Raw genomic sequence first — 20,478 nt, 5'->3', positions numbered from 1 at the left:
CTTACTTGTGCCAACTTTGAACTGTCTGGGGGAGGGGTGACTGGGGATATAGGGATTGCAGGCTAGATATTGGTCAGAGGAAGCCCACTGAAGGCAGCGGTGTCTGAGTTGAGTTTCATAGGGTTAGTGGCCTTAAGTTGAGGGCTAGCCTCCTGGGTATAGGAGGTATGAGACCCCTTATCCTGGCGGCTCATTCTGCATCCCTCTGCCGACTGCTGACCCCGGTGCTGCCGCACTCTTACTGGCCCCATCGGAGTCGGGGAGCCAGTTTGGAATCTGATCGCTGCTCCATGCTGCATTCTCTCTTGTAATTGAATTATTCTCGTCCCATCAGAGAAAATTTTCAGAGTGGAGAGTTCCAATGGAGTGAAGCCCTTCCGCCCAGATCTGTTCCTGGAAACAGCCGAGGAGAAGGAGCTGGAGGTGAGTTTCTCAGCCTGCCACCCTACCTTATCTGTTTCCACTTCTCTGAACTCAGGAAAGAGCTGGTCTCTTAAGCACACGTCTCATTCTCAGTTCCTAGGAGCTAACAAAGCAAGATGCCCATGTGGTATACTGGCCAGGCTTCTAACTACCACCTAGTGATTGAAAAATAAGTACACCAACATCTGGAAACAATGGGGAAGTGTGCTTTCTCTCCTTTTATTCTTCATCTGAAGGAAACTGAGCTTTTCTTCCTGCATTTGTTTAAATTTTTAAATAATCCTTCACAAAGGCATTAAAGCCTGTGGGAAAAGATTCTAAATTTATTTCATAATTTGCCGAAACCGGTTTGGTTCAGTGGATAGAGCATCGGCTTGGGGACTGAAAGGTCCCGGGTTCGATTCCGGTCAAGGGCATGTACATTGGTGGCGGGCATAATATCCCCAGTAGGGGGTGTGCAAGAGGCAGCTGATCGATGACTCTCTCTCATCGATGTTTCTAGCTCTCTATCTCTCTCCCTTCCTCTCTGTACAAAATCAATAAAATATTTAAAAAGATAAAAAAAAATTTATTTCATAATTTTATCTGAGCTTTTATAATCCCCAAAGATAGTAAACAATGTGTTTTAAAAGTTTTTAGGATCTTAAAAATAAAACCTTTTGTTTGTACCTTGTGGATAAAGATTAAATAAGCAAAACAAACCATTTTCCTTTGAGTTATAAACATCTTCAGGTGAGGTTTATGGCCAGCGTAGCTGGATGTGAATGCGCTATTTTTACCTCTTCTTTTCTCTATCTCAATATTAAAGACAGGCTGCAGACCCAAGGCTCTAAAATAGAACTGCTCCTATCCTGCCTGGTCTTATTCTATCCCTCCACCCTGATTTTCAGGATGCTGGGATTCCTCCCCACATGTCAGCAAATCCCTCTCCTCTCTAGTCTGAGGATAGCCACATGTTGCTTAAAACTTCTTTCACTAAAGCATTTTTCCGCCTCCATTCACTCGTGTAGTCAGATGGTTCTGGAATTGGAAGCAAGAAAAGATTTCATATCTAGTAGCTGGTTCCAGTCGAATATAGGTGACTTGGCAGTGCCCCCTGATTCACTCGGCGGTGCTGGGTCAGCCCGGCTGTGGGTTGGATTTGTCCATGTCTCTTTAAGGTCATCAGTAGATCATGTACCAAGGCAAAGGCATCATCTAGTGGTGAATGCAGGTAGGCATAGCTAGTCCTTCCCAGGGATGCCTGAGGCAAAGAACATGGGCAGGGACTGCACCTAATACCGTTTGTGATCTTATTTCTAACTAAAGTAAAGAACAAACTAATGGTTTTCACCAGGCTTTTCTGACCCAACAAAAGCTGCAAACCAGGGATAGTGAGATGCTGTTTCCCTGGGCTTCCTCATGTCTCCCCTTCCCCTGAACCTCCCCTTCCTCCCTTCTCTTTTATATATGCCATAATAATATACAGTCTATGTATCATAATAATTCTATTATAATTATGTTTTATGCAATTATTCAATGATAATATAATTATAGTATAACCTTATAATATAATTATGATTATATATAATTACATTATTTAATACCATAATAAATATTTTATATTAATATGTAATGATAATAATTATATACATTATTGTCCTTTGCCCATGCAATATTTGGGACATATTTATGCTAAAGAAATTATTCATTGTTTATCTGAAATTTGAGTTTAGCTGGGCATTCTATATTTTTGTTTGCTAAATCCGAGAGCCCTAAGATTCCTTCATAAAGCAATTAAGTCAGAATCTTCTAGGTTGGGGCCCCGGCAAAAGAAATTCTGTAAACTCTCCCAGGCAATTCCCCTGTTAGCCGTGGTTAAAAATGCTGCTGAAGTGCCTCGCTCTCATTTACAGTCACTGTCTCATACTCACTGAACCCAACTATTTCTTGTTCTTCCCAACATACATCCTGCAAGTGTATGTAAAGATTTTGTCTCTCCCATTAATCTAGCCCTGCCCAAATTACTATTACCTTTTTCATTAATTCAGCGTCTAGGAAGGGTTTAGGCAAGGCGGTACAGGTGGTGATGCCTGAGATAACTGCAGACAACTGGGCGACCTCATCCGCATTGTCAGAGTTGAGATCTTTTCTTTTTCTTCTTTTTTTTCCTTAATATATTTTATTGATTTTTTACGGAGAGGAAGGGAGAGAGATAGAGAGCTAGAAACATCGATGAGAGAGAAACATCGACCAGCTGCCTCTTGCACACCCCCTACTGGGGATGTGCCCGCAACCAACGTACATGCCCCTGACCAGAATAGAACCTGGGACCTTTCAGTCCGCAGACCAATGCTCTATTACTGAGCCAAACCGGTTTTGGCAGAGTTGAGATCTTTTTAAAATAGTCCCTGCCTCAATGACTCCCATTCTGGAAGGAAATAGGATAGGATACCACCCCCTGAGCTAATCCATCCTTTTTTCCTTCCAGGTATATCTGCTTGTAAAAAACTGCTGGGAGGAAGATCCAGAAAAGAGACCAGATTTCAAGAAAATTGAGAGTACACTGGCCAAGATATTTGGGTATTGCTGACATTTTTGCTTTTTTTCTCACCGATTTCGGATTATTCTAACAATAGTTGACATTCAGTAGCACCTAAGAATGAGAGTACCTATTCTAATGAAAAACCCCAAGCTGAAGCACTTACCTCAGAAAAATTAAAATGATATGGAGACTAACAGGGAAATAATCACTTGACAAGTTAAATACTCAAGGGCCAAACTTGCCTGATTAAAAACTATATTCTGACTAATCATAGTATGTCTGTTAAAAATATAGTTCCCTGACCCTTCTGCAGGTAATTAGAATTTAGAAGTCCTGGAAATCGGTAAAGTTCCTGGATAATTCTTAAGATCACCAAGTGTCTTAAATTTTTCAAATCTTAAAAAAAAAAAAATTAATCTTAGGATCAGAAACTTTGGCACTATGTCCTTAAGACTTGAGCCATGAGTCAGACTATAATTCAGGATTTTTTTTTAAAAAGTAACACACAATTATCCAATAAGACTGAATTCTAGATTTCTCATGTTTTCTGTTAGAGACAGCGCAGAGTGAGAAAAATAACATTGGCACGAGAGAGGGGATCCAGTTTCTACACTAGAATCTAATAATTGCTGCTGAGGGACATTGGGCAAAACACTTATCCTAATTGGGTGTCAATTTTCTTGTTAGTAAAATTGGACTGACTGAACAAGATCATTTGTACAATTCCTTCTAACTCTAACTTTCTGTAAGTCTCATTAAGTCATTCAGATACTTAACGAGGCTAAAAGCCCAAGGCTGGAGAAGAAGTGGAGTGAAGTTAATCAAAGTGAGGTCATTGATTTGGTAGATCTAAGCTGTCATTGGGGGAAAGGAGCAGGAAGTAATAAGCCATTTAATTCTTGCCCACTTTTCATTGCTTTACAAACCTGTTACCAATAAAGAAATTTTAAAAAAAGAAATAGAAAAAAATAATAAGAAACATCGATGAGAGAGAATCATCGATTAGCTGCCTCTTGCACAACCCTACTGGGGATGTGCCCGCAACCAAGGTACAAGCCCTTAACTAGAATCGAACCTGGGACCTTTTGGTACACAAGTTAACCTTTAGCATGTTCATGATTGTTTCCTTACAATAATTCTTAGAAGCGGAATTGATGGGCTGATTGGTATGTGTATTCTTAAAGTTATGACACATTTTTATCAGATATCCCTCCAGGAAGGTTGTATGCATATATGTCTTTCTTCTTACCGACATTGATTATCATTGTTACAACATTTGGTAATACTTGTCAAGTGATTATTTCCCTGTTAGTCTTTCTTTCTTTTTTATTAATCTTATTTCTTTCATTTTTCCTATTAAATGTTTTTGTTAGGTGTCAGCCATTTTTAATTTTTTCTTTGTTTAATTACCTGTTCATCATATTTGCCTGTAGTTATAATAGATGTTCATGTTTTCTTAACAATGTGTAAGAGCTCTTTATATATTACTACCCACAGCCTTTTTCATGACCAGAAAAGTGAAAGTTATATGGACACCTTGATCCGACGTCTGCAGCTATACTCCCGAAATCTGGAACATCTGGTGGAGGAAAGGACACAGCTGTACAAGGCAGAGAGGGACAGAGCTGACAGGCTAAATTTTATGTTGCTCCCAAGGTAAGACAGTGGTCCTGCTGATGTGGTTTCCCACAACAGCACAGCTATACCTCTTAAAGCTAAAAGCTTCAGCATATTTGTCTAGCATTGTTTTTCTTGATCTATTTAGGATTGTTCCATTTTGCATATTCTTTTTTTGTTTTGTTTCATATACATATTACAGATACCTCTCTTCCCCCTATCTTTGCCCCCCTCCACCCAGCCCCTGCCCCACCCCAGGCCTTTCCCACACTATTGTCTGTGTCCTTGGGCTGTGCTTATATGCATGTTCTTTGGTTAATCTCTTCCTCTCCCCCTTCCCCCTTCCCCACTGAGATCTGTCATTCTGTTCCATGCATCTTGCCTCTGGACCTATTTCATTCATCAGTTTCTTTTGTTCATTAGATTCCACATATAAGTGAGATCATGTGATACCGTGTTTCCCCGAAAATAAGACATCCTCTGAAAATAAGACCTAGTGCATGGAAAGATAAGACATCCCCTGAAAATAAGATCTAGCGCAACTTTGGGAGAAAAAATTAATATAAGACACTGTCTTATTTTTGGGGAAACAGGGTAGTTGTTTTTCCCTAACTGGCTCATTTTGCTTAACATAATCTTCAAGTTCATCCATGCTGTTACAAAGGTTAAGAGATCCTTCCTTTTACAGCTGTTTAGTATTCCTTTGTGTAACTCTACAACAGCTTTTTTTTTATCCACTCATTTACTGATGGGCACTTTCCAGATCTTATCTATTGTAAATAACACTGCTCTGAACATAGGGGTGCATATTCTTTAAAAGATTGAGTTTTAAAATGCATGGATCTCGCTAACCCTTGTTCTGATTTGCATTTCAAATACATTTAAAAAAATAAAATAAAAAAAGAGGTTATTCTCAATGACCTCTATGGTACCTCCCAGCTTCCAGGTTCTGGTTCTGGTGGTTCCATACTCAGATCCTTTATAGAGTGATCCCAAGGGCAGACAGGGAGCATGCGGCTCATGATAGGTTGGGGGAAATAAAAAGCCAACTTGGCACAAGAAGGAATATGGAATCCCTTCTTGTGGTTCTTCTCTCTTAATTCTGAGTCTGATATGCTGCTCTTTATAGCTCTTCAACAAAGATATTCTAAGTTGCTTCTATTTGACTTCTTCCGTTTTAGCATAATTTTAACTTGTTTACATGGTGATTGGCTTTGCTTTTTAAAGAACCCAAATCTGGTTCAGAATATATCAAATAAATTCTGGTTCCTACTACAAACAATGTCATGTTAAACATGTCAGGGAGGTAAAATTATGGACTCGGATGATGAGAAAGATCTCATAGCTATAGTCACTCAAGCCCTTACTTTAATGACACTCTCTCCCTCTCAGCTTCTGGATATAGAGTTATGTATAGATGAAACTATGAGAGATAAAAAATGAGCAAGTATATAATGTAGTAGCATGTGTATATGTGTATTAGGTTCAACAGTCAAGTACTAAGTCAGTGGTCGGCAAATTCATTAGTCAGCAGAGTCAGGTATCAACAGTACAACGACTGAAATTTCTTTTGAGAGCCAAATTTTTAAACTTAAACTATATAGGTAGGTACACTGTTATTAACTTAATTAGGGTACTCCTAAGCTGGCCTTTGCTAAAAACTCAATGGGCCAAAGAGCCACATGTGGTTCACGAGCCGCAGTTTGCCGACCACTGTACTAAGTTAATGCTAAACCTGCTTACTAGCATAGTCATCTGAGTTCAAATGCACGTATTATATGTGTATGTATGTATGTATGTAATATGGTCATACATGTGGTATATGCGACTTACCTTTGCTTTCTAGCCACCCAGTTTACTGGAAACCCCAAATTCTAGAATTCCTGGTCAACAATTACTACTGTCTCAAAGGTTTATGTAAGAGAAGAAAAAAATTTACTAAAGTTGATGGCAATTTTTTCCCTTTCATCTAGGCTAGTGGTCAAGTCCCTGAAGGAGAAAGGCATTGTGGAGCCTGAACTATATGAGGAAGTTACCATCTACTTCAGTGACATTGTAGGTTTCACCACTATCTGCAAATACAGCACCCCCATGGAAGTGGTAGACATGCTGAATGACATCTATAAGAGCTTTGACCACATTCTCGATCACCATGACGTGTACAAGGTAACCACCTCACCTGACAGGCTGAAATGATCTTGAGGCCCAGGTCGGCAGAGCCAGATTGGTTGTTCCTGTTACTTTTCAGGTCTTGTCCTTCCTAATTTATGATTTAATGCATTGGAGGTTGAATTGGATCTCAAAGTGAAGGGAAGTAAAAGAATAAGAAGGGACAGAAGTTAGGGGGGAAAGGAGGCATGTAATACTTTAAACAATAAAGAAGAAGAAGAAAAAAAGAATAAGGCTCAGAAGTCAAAACGACCAAATAACTTTAAGTAGTTTGAAAAAACAATAACATAAACTTCAGCAGGAATGAATTTGGGGTACTAAATTTAGAGACAACAGCATCCTCTCTAATCATCTTCAAAAAATGGATAGTGTTCAGGCAGATTGCAAGATCCTGGAGTTACAATAAGTAGAATAGGAATATCTTGTTGTTGTTGAAATAGCAGCATCATTCAGGAAAGACCACAGAAGAAGAGAGAGAAGTTTCTGCAAGTTCACAGCTGGATCTGTTGCCTGGCTGGCCTGCTGACCAGTCCTAGGCTATTAAGTCTGAGTCAGAAGAGTAAAGGGAAATTGAATTCCCACATTCTTGTGTTAGAAAAGCAGCATACCATATGGAATGAGTAGCTTTAGAAATAGATCTCTTTATTCAAATCCCCATTTGCCCCTTACTAACCATGTGATCTCTTAAAATATATTTAACTTCATCAGGTCTCAGTTTGCCTATCTGTAAAATGGGATGATAATAATACCTACCTCAATGGGTTATTGTAAGGACTATTTAGATAAACAAAGCTTAGAATTCATTCCTATAACACTCTGTCATACTGGTTATTGCTCACAAAAAGGACTTCCCTTCTAGGCTTTGTCTTAGCCCAATCCTCAAAAAGTCATATTAACAATAGCCCTTGTCAGACAGAAAATAATTATGCATTTTAGAGATATATGACAAAAAGAAGTTAACTAACCAATAAACGTGAACTATGCATATGATTGTGGAAATAAAATTAAAAGGGAGGAGAGGCCATTTATCAAAGAATAATGTTTATACAGTACTGTTAATATAAATCTAGTACTTATAAGAAAAGTGTGTGGAGAATGTATGTATTTTATCTTGGAGGAAACAATTTTTTTTTTTTCCAAATAGTATGTGAAAATTGGTAAGTGCTAAAAATGACTTTTCTGGTAAATAAAGGTCTTTCTAAAATAACATATAGCTACTCAGATTATTTAAACATTCCTAGAATTATCAACACATCTGGGTGATTTATATTATTGTGAAGTACTTACATATAATCATCTATAGCTATTTTATCATCCATTTTACTAGACTATCGGAACCCTAAAGAAATGAGCATAGAAACTGGCCTTAAACTGGTCCCAGAAAAAAGTGTAAGGGTTCATGCTGAGTTTTCTCTTGCAGTTGATATGTGATTAACTGCTTCTGTTTCATTTCTTATGCCTTTCAAAAGGGCAGCTTCACTGATCAGAAACTGTTTTCACAGGTGGAAACCATTGGTGATGCCTACATGGTAGCTAGTGGCTTGCCTAAGAGAAATGGCAATCGGCACGCAGTAGACATTGCCAAGATGGCCTTGGATATTCTGAGCTTCATGGGGACCTTTGAGCTTGAGCATCTTCCTGGCCTCCCGATATGGATTCGCATTGGAATTCACTCTGGTATGGGGTTGGGGTTGAGCATGGTAGCAAATGGGAACCATATGTATCTCTGTGCACCCACTAAATCAGAAAGTGTAGAATCTTCAAATGTGATCAGTGTTCATGTGAGGTTTACTCTTGGATCTGTCTGCCAAAAATGAGGTCCATTACACATCCGGGCATAATTAGACCCATCCCTAGGGAGCTCTAGGAAACACCTTTGATTCCTGGAATGATAAACACCAACCATGTCCTAAGATAACAAGCTCCAGGTTTCCTGGTTAAGTCACTATATTTAGTGTTTCATTGATCTCCTTCCCATTCCCTCCCTCTCCCATACCCCCAACTTCAATATTATGGTATCTTAAATGGATTACATTATCTATGGGATAATAGGGGATGGATGGTCAAATTCTTATAACAGGGCATTTATGCTCCCCATCCCCTCTCATTGGTACAGAAAGCACATGAGCCACTTCGAAAACCATGAAAGTTACTCATCCTTGAAGGTAGAGATTTGAAAAGATGAGTTACAATTGTTCTAGAAAAACATAGTTGGAAAGGAACTCGGGAATTATCTAGATCAATCCTTAGAGGACATAGATTATCTTTACAGTCCCAAAATAAGTAATAACATGGCCACTTTTAGAACAATTCCAGGATTTCCTGAAAACTCACTGTTCCCAAAGCCACCTCACTCCATAATTAATATTTGTAATCATAAGACAGTCTTTCCTTGTGTTACATTAACTCACGTCTCCCTATAATTTCTTGTCATTGCTCCTCTTTCTGCCTTCAAGCCTTGCAGAAGAGACACAGTATAGAAAACCTGAGAGATAGCTCCAGGCTTTGTGGCCAGAACCAGACAGCTGCATTTATAAAAGTCATTCTGTATCCACAGCACCTGTCTCAAAGCCTGTAGTAAATATTGATTAAGAAATCAGTGAGATTCTCAAAGTGACCGTCAATAGACGTTAAAAACTGCTGCTGCATTGTTCACTGCCAGGAACACAGCTGTGGCCTTTCCCGATCGTGTCCATAGCCAAATGTCTTAGATGTTTCCCTATACACCAGAGGGAACTTCCTGGATCTCTTCAGCTAGCAACAGCATTCTGTCTGCTTGAGCCATTGCAAATCTCCAGAGGAAAGAAGAGCAACAGGTCTGACCGAACCAAGTCAGAGAAACTGGAGCTCTGGGTCCTGGCCCCTTCTCTCTCCTTGGGACCCCCCTCAAGGCCTGAGCTGACTAGCAGGGCCCAGCACTACCTAATTGGGCTGAAATAAGGATAGCTAATAGGCACACATACCTACTATCTAGGTACTATTGTAAGGCCTGAAAGACCCCCGGTCCAAAGGATGAGCGGCGACCCCAAATCAAACGCAGAGCCCGAGTCTTGATGCAAAGAGCAGGAGGTTTATTCCAAGCGCTGCGCAGGGACCCACAAGCAGCAGTCCAGAAAAAGACTGCCGCTTGAGAGCCCTGAACAGAGGTTAGTTACAAGCTTTTATAGGCAGAAACCACACGCAGGTGGCCTGGGGAAATTGGCCTGGGGAAATTGGCAAATTGGCCTGGGGAAATGCAAACATAAGGTTGAGATTGCAATTTCTTGGCCGTTTCCTGGGCAGTTAGAAACAGGCCTGACCTTACACTATCCTAGGGTTTAACCCTAAGAAATGAAAGGGTTGAAGTTAAACAGTGATAGTTGAAAACAAGACTAACTAATATCTGCAAGGATTTTTCCACGCCCAGGCCCCCCTCAGTGTTATCGCTCTGTTTCTAAAGAGCCACTTGTGCCTAGATCTAAGGCCCCCATCAGAAATCCCATCTAGCAGTTGTCTCCACTGTGCCTCTTCTGCTGGAGTTAGTCTTTTGTCTGCCTTTCCTGCCTCTGTTAGTCTTTTGTCTGTTTGCTTTTTCTGTTTGCTTACTTTTTATTTATTTTGTACCCAACCTAACAGGGAAAAGCTCAGCACTCAGGGCAAGCCCAGTTTTTTGTTTTGTTTTGTTTTGTTTTTTCAATGTTCATAAACAGAGTGTTTATAGGATAAATCTATAAAGAAACTCAACTTATGAAGATCAAAACACAACTCGAAATCAGCCAGACTAGAAGACCAGTAGTTACTTCTATCCAACACCTGCTTTTGCCGTTTCTGAGTTAATCTTTAACATCTAAAATCTTTCACCCCTTGCATTCAGTCGTTTCACACAAACACTTGTTTAAACCCTCCCTCCCCACCAGGTATACACAGTGCACTGTCTTCCTTGGCTTCCTTGTCTTTGTTCTTGTGCTCCCTCATCCCACTGCATTCACATGGCATGTGAAATGCTCAGGGAAAATTCTGCTAGATCCTTGTCTTCTGGGTCTCCCATCATCATGCCATTAATCCCAGAAATGTTACTCCACTAAATCAAAATAAAATAAGACAAACGTGGACCACTGAGCCTTCAAGTGTACTGGGACCTCCTGCAGTGCAGAGCTCAGGGCTGTGTGGCTCAGTGCAGTGAGCAAGCAATGGGATAGTCTTCATCCTACAGCTTTTGCTGAAAATATTTGGATTGACTTCCCACCTTTCAGCCTGGGCCTGATGCCTTCTTGCTTTGTGCAAATGCACTTTTCTATGCTAGAGCAAAATACTTTCTGAAAGCATGCATTGATTGACTACTGATGTTTCCCTCGTGGAATACATTCTTCATTCGAGCTCATTATTCATGCCCGCAGACATATCTCTATCAAATGGCATATTCAGCATTGTGGCACCTTCATTCCTCTCTGTACTTTCCGTCCCTCCACTTCCTGCTTTCTGCCCTTTCCAGGTCCCTGTGCGGCTGGCGTCGTGGGGATCAAGATGCCTCGTTATTGCCTATTTGGAGATACCGTCAACACAGCCTCCAGGATGGAATCCACTGGCCTCCGTAAGAAGGGAGATTGTGTTTCTTCAAGGACAAAGATTCTGTGTTTCAGCAGGAGGGAATTGTAGGATAACAGGCATAAGACTTGCCAGTGAGATGATGAATGACCCTTCTTCACATTTAGTGAACACAAAACTATGCCAATCCAGGCCTTGCTACATTTGCTTTTGTTGTGACTATTTACTGAACATTATCCTTTTTTTGGCTCAGTTTTAGGTCGCTTCTCTTAGTTTGGGTTCATTAGCAATGCAGTCAGGCATGCTCTACCTGGAGTAGTCATTAACTTTAGCAGAGATCCATGTAAGTTAAAAAAAAAAATGTCAGTAGGCTAGGCATGGAGTATACAACTTGCTTCATTTTCCTGTTTCTCTTTTATTTGGTTTTCCTGGGAACTGGTTTTAGTAAAGAAAAATGTAACTATTTGTTATCTGTTAAAACCTATATTGTATTTGCCTGGCAAGGTAGAGGCACTCTGTGTTGCATGTAGTAGATGCTAAATATTGATGACAGTGATAGTAACATAAATATACACAAGAGTGAATGAAAGCATTGGTAGATGTGGGCAGACATTGCAAAAATACAGGTGTTAGAACAGTATTTTGGCAATTTACTGACAACCTGATACTGGTTTATACTGGAAAATCATGATGTAAAGGAAAGAATGAGTTTGGGGTTAAACAGACTTGCATTAAAATTATAACTATGCAAATCACTGTCTGGGTTAAGGTAGTAGGGAATTACCTCATTTTTCTAGGCATCAAAAATTTGAGGATAGGATACCAACCTTGCTGGAAGGATTGGAGAGGATATGTATTAGTTAAGCAATTAACAATCCTCTGATAGATGGTAGGCATATAATATGGGGGTGCTATTATTCTTACTATGTTATTGTCTGTGGCACCCATAAAGGGAAAGGTGATATACAGCAATGGACTTATGAATGGAAGTATATCCTCCCCACTTAGTTGTCAGGAAGATAACAATATCCCAGAAGAGTAACATTTGAGAAAAATCAAGACCCTATAACTGTCTCCTGAATTTTCACCTTGTTACCAATACTTTGGCTACTTTTTGGAACGTTTACATGGGGGCCCACATGCCAGCTCTCAAGCTCAGCACCACAAGCTAAATCTAAACACGGTCCTGGGGCTTCCGCTCTGAGCTGGGATGAGAATTCACGGTGCAGGAGCTCCGTCACTCGGCACCCTGAAAACAGTGCCAGACCCTCTTTATTCCCACGTGTGATATTTAATCCATTGGGCGTATTTCTAAGTGTTCTCTCACTAAAATATCTGAGCTGTCAAGAACATCTAAAGTGAGTGTCCGGAATCGAGGGGACACAAATGTGGCCATAGCACAGATTTCAAATGGACCAGCTTCTCATCGATCTGCTTTGCTTTTCCAGCCTTGAGAATCCATGTGAGTGGCTCCACCATAGCCATCCTGAGGAGAACTGAGTGCCAGTTTTTGTATGAAGTGAGAGGAGAAACGTACTTAAAGGTAAGGGGCCCGCAGAGACAGCACCCAGAAAAGCCACTCACACACCCCCGTGGGCCACTTCCTCTGAGACTGGACCCCCAGTGGTCAGTAATATCAGGGAACATAAGATGAAGAACCCTTTTTGTACTCCCTGCATGCATCTCCCTCTGTCTTCGCGATGATCACTGGCCATCCCCGCGGTGGTCACCCACTATCCCATGTAGGAGAAGCCACCCCCAAAGAATGTGAACTCGGCTTCCCTTTACTTCAATGAGCCCTTTTCATATTCTGAACTATGACCTCTATGTTATTAAATGCTGCCACCATTTCTTCCACAGGCACCCAAGTTTTTCCCCCAATTCCTCCTTTATACCCAAGAGCCACAGTCCAGTTCAGGACTAATTTAACTACAGTCAATGTCCCGTCTCCTTACATCCTTGGACTTATTTCAAGATGCTGCCACTCTAAGGCCAGCTCTCCAGCCAGTTGCTTTATCATTCAAATCTCTGGACAAGAGATGACAAGCTGCCCATCAAAGCCACCAAATGCCTCCACTTGGCTCTCGGGCTGCTTTTTGAAGGTCATTACAATCTTTTCACAGTTGGTTTGAGGCCAACTATTGCCAGTAAGATCATCTGTCTCCAGTAGCCATAGCGCTTCTAACCTTTTTGCTGTGGTTACAACGTAAGCCTCCTTTTGTGTAGTAGTGTCCCAACACCACACTCTCTTTGTAATCCTCCATACATACATTTTCTACACCGAGCATTTCTGCCCAGATGGAAACAGTTTATGGATTACCACAGTTCAAACACATTAAAAAAAAAACAACACTATTTTTAAAGATGAATTATATGTATATATCCATCCCTCTTCTTTACAAATACCAGCTCTAGCAAAAACAGGATTTTCAGTAAGTTTCCATTCATTTTATAACCTCCAGATGGGCCTAGAAAACATCACTTAATAAGTGTTTAGTATGATACACATGTGTTTATAGTTTACACTCTTTAGGTAGAGAAACTGGTAAAACTTTTGTGACAAACTTCATGGCAAAATGAGCCAGAAGATGATGTGGGTAATGAAAACCAGTCGGATTTGTTGGCATAACATAACTGTAGATGAATTTTCTTCCTTTTTAATTTAGATTTCTTGTGATGTTGCCGTAGTGATATTTTAAAATTTTTGGGGAGGGAGGATTTTACTTTGAAGAAAACATGTCTGGTGATTTAAAGACTTGTTTTTATTAATTTGAGAGAGAGAGATCAATTTGTTGTTCCGCTTATTTATACACTCACTGGTAGATTCTTGTATGTGCTCTGACTGAGTCTTGAACCCATAACCTTGGCATATTGGAATGATGCTCTAACTAACTGAGCTACCAGCCAGGGCAAGAGACTTGTTTCTAAAGTGGCACTTGGAGCCTTAGCTGTTTTGGCTCAGGGTTTGGAGCATCAGCCCAAGGACTGAAGGTCAAAGGTTTGATTCCCATCAAGGGCATGTACTTTGGTTGCAGACTCCAATCCTGGCCCTATTCAGGGTTTGTGCAGAAAGCAACCAATTGACATGTCTCTCTCCTCTCTCTCTCTCTCTCTCTCTCTCTCTCTCTCTCTCTCTCTCTCTCTCTCTCTCTCTCTCTTTCTCTCTCTCTCTCCCCTTCCCCCCCCCCAAGGGACAAAATATCCTCTGGTAAAGATTAACAAAAATAAAATAAAAAGGCATTTGGAAATTAGCTCTGTCCATATGTCATGCAGACCATATCAGGAAGGTGTGCTACACTGAAATATAGGCACTGATGAGGAACTCAGAGGGGAAAAGTTTCTTAGAAATGACACTTGTCAGAACAGTGGGCTGGGACTGATCTGTCTCATTGGCCTCCATGGTACTCACCTCTCTCGTCTCACTAGGGAAAAGGAACTGAGACCACCTACTGGCTGACCGGAATGAAGGACCAAAAATACAACCTGCCAACCCCTCCTACGGTGTAAGTTGCTAGGTGTGGTGGGGGAGGGGAGTAGAGATGTTGACTTTGTAAGTTGGGCTTCGTACAGCTAACTTTTTTTGGCAAGTGCTTTGACAGTGTCAGTGGTGCATTAAATATGAGGACTACAGGTGTGAGAAGTTTAGAAACTTCCCTTCTCTGGCTGCTAGAGGCTGGGTATTCCAGGCATGCCCAGAAGAACAGAGGACGGTGGAGAGCTCACTTCCTGTGCGTCTGGTTCTGATAAGAGTAAAGCACGCTGGAGGCCAACAGGCACTCTGCACCTCCACCCCTGCCTCCGGCTCTCTGCTGGGCCACATGGTAACAATGGAATCTGCCCCATTCCTACGGCTGTGGTTCTGGGTCCTCCCATGGAATGTGTGCTCTCCCTGAGACGAGGAAGACAGGTTCCAGGTCTGACTGACAGTCTCAGTTCCACTAACGCTGACTCAAACTGTCACCAGGTTGCACAGTGGTTGCTGCAGTCAGTCACGTGGCTGTTGCTGTGGCATTTGCTATGGTAGAGAAACCCCATCTTGCAGACTCCAGACAGATGGCAAGCCTATAAATGCCAAAACCACCCAGGTCTTCCCTGGGGCACAGGGGACCTGGCCTCTTCCTGGGAGTGCTCCACGTCCATTTCAAATTCTTGAAACCCTCCATTCATTCTGAGTCCTCCCCGGACACTCCTAGGGATGTGTGGGACCAACACGTTTCCAGGGTTGGGTTGCAGGGGCCCAGTATCGCTCTGGCCTCTTGCCCCCTCCCTGCAGTGGCATGGGTGAACCTAACAGCGCCAAGTTCTAGCAGCGTGGTGTTTCACTTTGAAATTGAAATGACAATTTTCAGTTTGAAATATATTCTGCCTTTTCTATATATTCAACTGCATAGGGTAGGCTAATGGTGCCTTTTGGTCATCCAAGGCAAGCCTAATTATCCGGACTTCCTGTGTCTGGCAGGAAGCAGCCTTTGATACATGCCGGGTAAACTGAGCAGGTTGTTCTGGAGCAAAGAAATATTCTGCATGAATTGCTGAGAAGTTCTATTTTCCCTCCCCACTCACCTTCCAGGGAGAATCAACAGCGCTTGCAGGCTGAGTTCTCAGACATGATCGCCAACTCCTTGCAGAAGAGGCAGAGTGCAGGGATAAGAAACCGAAGACCCACGCGGGTAGCCAGCTACAAAAAGGGCTCTCTGGAATACATGCAGCTGAACATCACAGACGAGGAGAACACCCTTTTTTAAACCTATGAGGCCCAAGGACTCAGGCAAATGAAGTCCTGAAGCGTCCATTTCCCTGAGACCTCAGTGGAACACAAGACTCAGATGCCTCCTACTGAGCCTCTAACAGCGGGTATTATAACCCACCCACCATCCTATTTGTTTCTATACAGACTCTGACTGACCAATAACTTATAAAAGCGTGTTTATATAAGAATCCTAGGAACTGACTTCAGATACAGACTCCGACCTTCAGTCATCCCAGTTCTGGGGGATTTGCTGACCTTCAGCCATAGAACCAGGATGACAAAGACCAGGGTGACACACACAGACCATCACTTGGCCAATTTCGAGGCCCTTATCGGGATGAACTGTGTGGCCTGCACGTAGAGAACTTTTCACCCCTGTCCCTTGGTCTCTTTGTTCTGCTTTGCCTCTCCCTCCTCGTTAAAACCCCTGCCTGCTCTGAGATGTTGAGCTGGGCTTTGTGGCAAGAATCTCCCATCTCCTCACGTGACTGGCCCTTGAATAAAACCTCTTTCTTTTTTCACCAGCATCTGTCTCATGAGTTTGGTTTTTGTGGTGGAAGGTAGCCGCACTTGGGTTCCAGTTACAAGCTTTGGCTGCATGTCTGGAACATTTTATAAGAATATTCTGGAACCCTAATCAGTTTGGCTTGTGGATAGAGCATTGGCCTGCAGACTGAAAGGTCCCAGGTTCAATTCTGGTCAAGGGCATGCACCTTGGTTGCAGGCATATCCCCAGTTGGGGGTGTGCAGAAGGCAGCTGATCGATGATTCTCTCTCATTGATGTGTTTAACTCTTTATCCCTCTCCCTTCCTCTTTGTAAATAAATAAATAAATAGCCGGGACTGGTTTGGCTCAATGGATAGAGCGTCGGCTTGGGGACTGAAGGGACCCGGGTTCGATTCCGGTCAAGGGCATGTATCTTGGTTGCGGGCATATCCCCAGTAGGGGGTGTGCAAGAGGCATCTCTCTCATTGATGTTTCTAACTCTCTATCTCCCTTCCTCTCTGTACAAAAATCAATAAACTACCTTTTATTCTGAAGCCTGATATCAACACTTGTTTCAGGGAGCTTCAACCTGGGAAAGAGGAATGGATGTACTATCTCAAAGTTGACAGTTTTTTTCTCATTTCATTTATATTGTTTTTGTTTTATTTACTGGCTCTTTTTCTTTTTATATTCATGATAGGATATTTTAAATTGTTCATTATATTTTAGATATCTTATCTCTATTAAATTTTATTTAACTCATAATTTTTGCAGAAAATATGCTGTATGTTAGGATTAATAAGCTATAATTGGGATTGTATATACAGAGTGTCCCCCCAAAATGTATATACACACTTTAACAGCTGATGGCTCAATTTTGAAGATGAATTGTATTTTAATAAACACTGCCTTTATAATTATTCAGTGTGTGTGGATACATTTTGGGGGGACACCCTCGAGTTAATGGTTGAAAGCTTACTGAGACTGTGTGTTTCCACCCATTCCTCCCATTTTCCTGAATTGCACCAGCCCCATCTTGTGCCGGCTAAATCCACCCATACAGAAACATAGCAAAGCTAGCATCGCTGCTCAGGGCTAAGAACCTTGACATTCAGTATCGCTGAGGAGACTTGGTTTAGTCCTCTACCAAAGGAGGCAGGGCCTGCAGCTAACTGAGGTCTGGGATAAAGTCAAATCTTGTTTAACTGTAAAGACACAGAACTTCAAACCACAGATATGCCTTTCCTGCCATCCAACAGCCATCCCGGGACCCTTCTTGTGGCACCCCAGCACGATTCGATTGCTTGGCATTCCTGGGGAATGGCAAAAGTCAAGTGGTGTTGAGCAGACTGGAATCAGCAAAGGCAAGCAAGTCAAGCTTGTAACACTTCCAGCGTTAACCTTCAGAGCTAAAACAACTACTTCAAACACTTCCCCTCCCCAGGCCTCTGCCATGGAAACCACTCAGAGATTCAGAAACGTTGTCTTTTCCATCTCCTGAAAAAGCAGAAAAATCAAATGGTAAGCCCTAACCGGTGTGGCTCAGTGGATAGTGCGTCAGCCTGCAGACTGGAAGTTCTCAGGTTAGATTCCCGTCAAGGGCATGTACCTTGGCTGTGGGCACATCCCCAGTAGGGAGTGTGCAGGAGGCAGCTGGTCGATGTTCCTCTCTCATTGATGTTTCTAGCTCTCTATCTCTCTCCCTCTCTGTAAACAATCAATAAAATATATTAAAAAAAGAAAAAGAAGAAAAAATCAAATGGTAATAGAATAAATTATCTCCTGATTTACAGGTTGAGAACGAATATGCAGCAAGAGTAAGAGTCCTTTCTTGGAGTCTGGAGGTGTATAATCTATCTGCCTCAGTGTCTTGCACAAGGAGATTTTTCTGCGCGAGATGAGGTTGTGACATGAACATTCTTGATCCCTCATTTAGGAGTTTATCTTCTTATTTCAGGAACTGGGCGTGGGGAATTATAGAAGCATGGTCTCTGCCAAGTTTTGAATCCTGTAGGGGAGAGAGAAATGTAAAAAGATAAGTAGGTTTTGGTACAAAGCAGTGTTCTTGACAGCGGGCAAAATTAGCAACTTCAACATCAACCAGAAAAACTCCAAAGCATCTTTAATGCTAAGGGGCATTGCTAAAGCATCTCACCAGCAGGCTCATGCTTGTCTTTATTACAGGACCTACATGGTTGTGAAACATTTCTCTGCCATTAAACAGATGTGTGGCCTTGGCTTGTCCACTTAGCAATATGATTACAGGATACCAGTGATGACAGCAACTAAGAATGGGACCTAAGCAAGGGTCAGATTCTTGCACTGCTCTCTTCTAGCTGAGAGTTAATTAATTAATGTCTCCAAGCTCCTGATGTTTCATTAATAAACCATGAATCATAATATCCACCTCAAAGGGTTGTTATTAAGATTTTTTTAATTGAAATTTATCAAGCACCTGGCAGTGTCAGTCACATTAGGTTTTCAACAAATAACCTCTACCTTCCATTTTCCCCTCTCTACTTACTTTATATTTAACAATTAGTTATAGAATTTTCAAATGTACACAAATTTAGATGGAATATAGCTAATGAATCCCTAAATAGTCATCATCAGTTTTAAGAATTATCAAAAAATAAAAAAATAATCTGAGAAAGAAATTTATATTCATTTACAGATTTAATAATTCATTTAAAATTCAATATCAATGTGATAATGAAGAAGCAGCAATATGATTGTTTTAGGCTAACCTAGGATAATTGCTATAACTGCCTCATAGTAGTAATAAAATTTTGAAAAATACCACTTTTCAATATTTATTTTTTTAATTTTTAATTTTTTAAAATATATTTTATTGATTTTTTACAGAGAAGAAGAGAGAGGGATAGAGAGCTAGAAACATCTATGAGAGAATCATCAATCAGCTGCTTCTTGAACACCCCCTACTGGGGATGTGCCCGCAACCAAGGTACATGCCCTTGACCGGAATCGAACCTGGAACCTTTCAGTCCACAGGCTGACACTCTCTATCCACTGAGCCAAACCAGTTTCGGCAAAATTTATTTTTTTTAAATCCACGTATAAGTGGACCTGTGCAGTTCAAGGGTCAGCTGTAGTTGCTAATAATGCCGTTAGAGTGGTCTTCCCATTGCTTGCAAGAGATATGTTTCAACACCCTCAGCAGATGCCTGAAATCATGCATAGTATCATGTTCTATATATCCTGTTTATTCATATATCCAGGGGTGGACAAAAGTAGGTTTACAGTTGTAAGTTGCACAAAGCAGTTTATTCTTGTATTATTATTCATTAGTTATTATATTTCTTTTAAATGCACAATTGTAGAACTACTTTTGCCCACCCCTGTATACACCTATTATAAAGTTTAATTTATAAGTTAGGCACTGTAAGAGAGTCACAATAACTAATCATAAGATAGAACAATTATAACAGTACTGGAGGCCTGATGCCCGAGATTGGTGCAAGGGGCTTGGCCTTCACAATCCCGGCTTATTCAGCTAATATGCTAATTAGACCATAATGAATGTGATCTCTCACTCTCTCTCAGAATATCTTATTGTACTCTGCTCACACTTCCTGTGATTATGTGAGGTGCTCATGTGATGAGATGAAGTGAGGTGAATGACACAGGCACTGTGACATAGCATTAGACTAATATAAGGGTTACTTGAACACAAACCATGCCAGTCAATCTGATAACCAAGATGGCTACTCAGTGACTAATGGGGCGGGCAAAGGGATAATTTGTTCATACACAGCTGGACAAAGGGATAATTCACAATCCAGATGGGACGGAGTGAGATGGTGAGAGCTTTTATCATGCTACTCAGAACAAAAATTTAAAACTACGAATTGTTTATTTCTAGAATTTTCCATTCAATAGTTCTGGACTACCATTGACTGTGGATGACTGAAACCACAGAAAGTGAGTATATGAGTAAGGGGGAACTACTGATTTTATTCTGTA

At 41.2% G+C, this 20,478-nt stretch overlaps 1 protein-coding gene across 1 annotated transcript in view; it reads left to right on the top strand.

Annotated features, from left to right (window-relative positions):
• The window catches only part of GUCY2C (guanylate cyclase 2C), a 69,354-nt gene extending 52,822 nt beyond the window's left edge, over positions 1–16,532 (top strand). The window contains exons 20-28 of the mRNA XM_036455391.2: positions 335–423; positions 2,894–2,985; positions 4,445–4,603; positions 6,538–6,730; positions 8,236–8,410; positions 11,205–11,303; positions 12,706–12,800; positions 14,684–14,760; positions 15,828–16,532. Of these exons, the coding sequence (XP_036311284.1) occupies positions 335–423; positions 2,894–2,985; positions 4,445–4,603; positions 6,538–6,730; positions 8,236–8,410; positions 11,205–11,303; positions 12,706–12,800; positions 14,684–14,760; positions 15,828–16,002 (1,154 nt within the window). The 3' untranslated portion in view covers positions 16,003–16,532. The remainder of the gene's footprint in view (positions 1–334; positions 424–2,893; positions 2,986–4,444; positions 4,604–6,537; positions 6,731–8,235; positions 8,411–11,204; positions 11,304–12,705; positions 12,801–14,683; positions 14,761–15,827) is intronic.
• The last annotated feature ends 3,946 nt before the right edge of the window (positions 16,533–20,478 follow it).

Source organism: Pipistrellus kuhlii, unplaced genomic scaffold (assembly GCF_014108245.1).
Source record: "Pipistrellus kuhlii isolate mPipKuh1 unplaced genomic scaffold, mPipKuh1.p scaffold_m20_p_3, whole genome shotgun sequence".
In the NCBI taxonomy this organism is placed as follows: domain Eukaryota; kingdom Metazoa; phylum Chordata; class Mammalia; order Chiroptera; family Vespertilionidae; genus Pipistrellus; species Pipistrellus kuhlii.
This window is presented reverse-complemented; position numbering and strand designations above follow the sequence as displayed.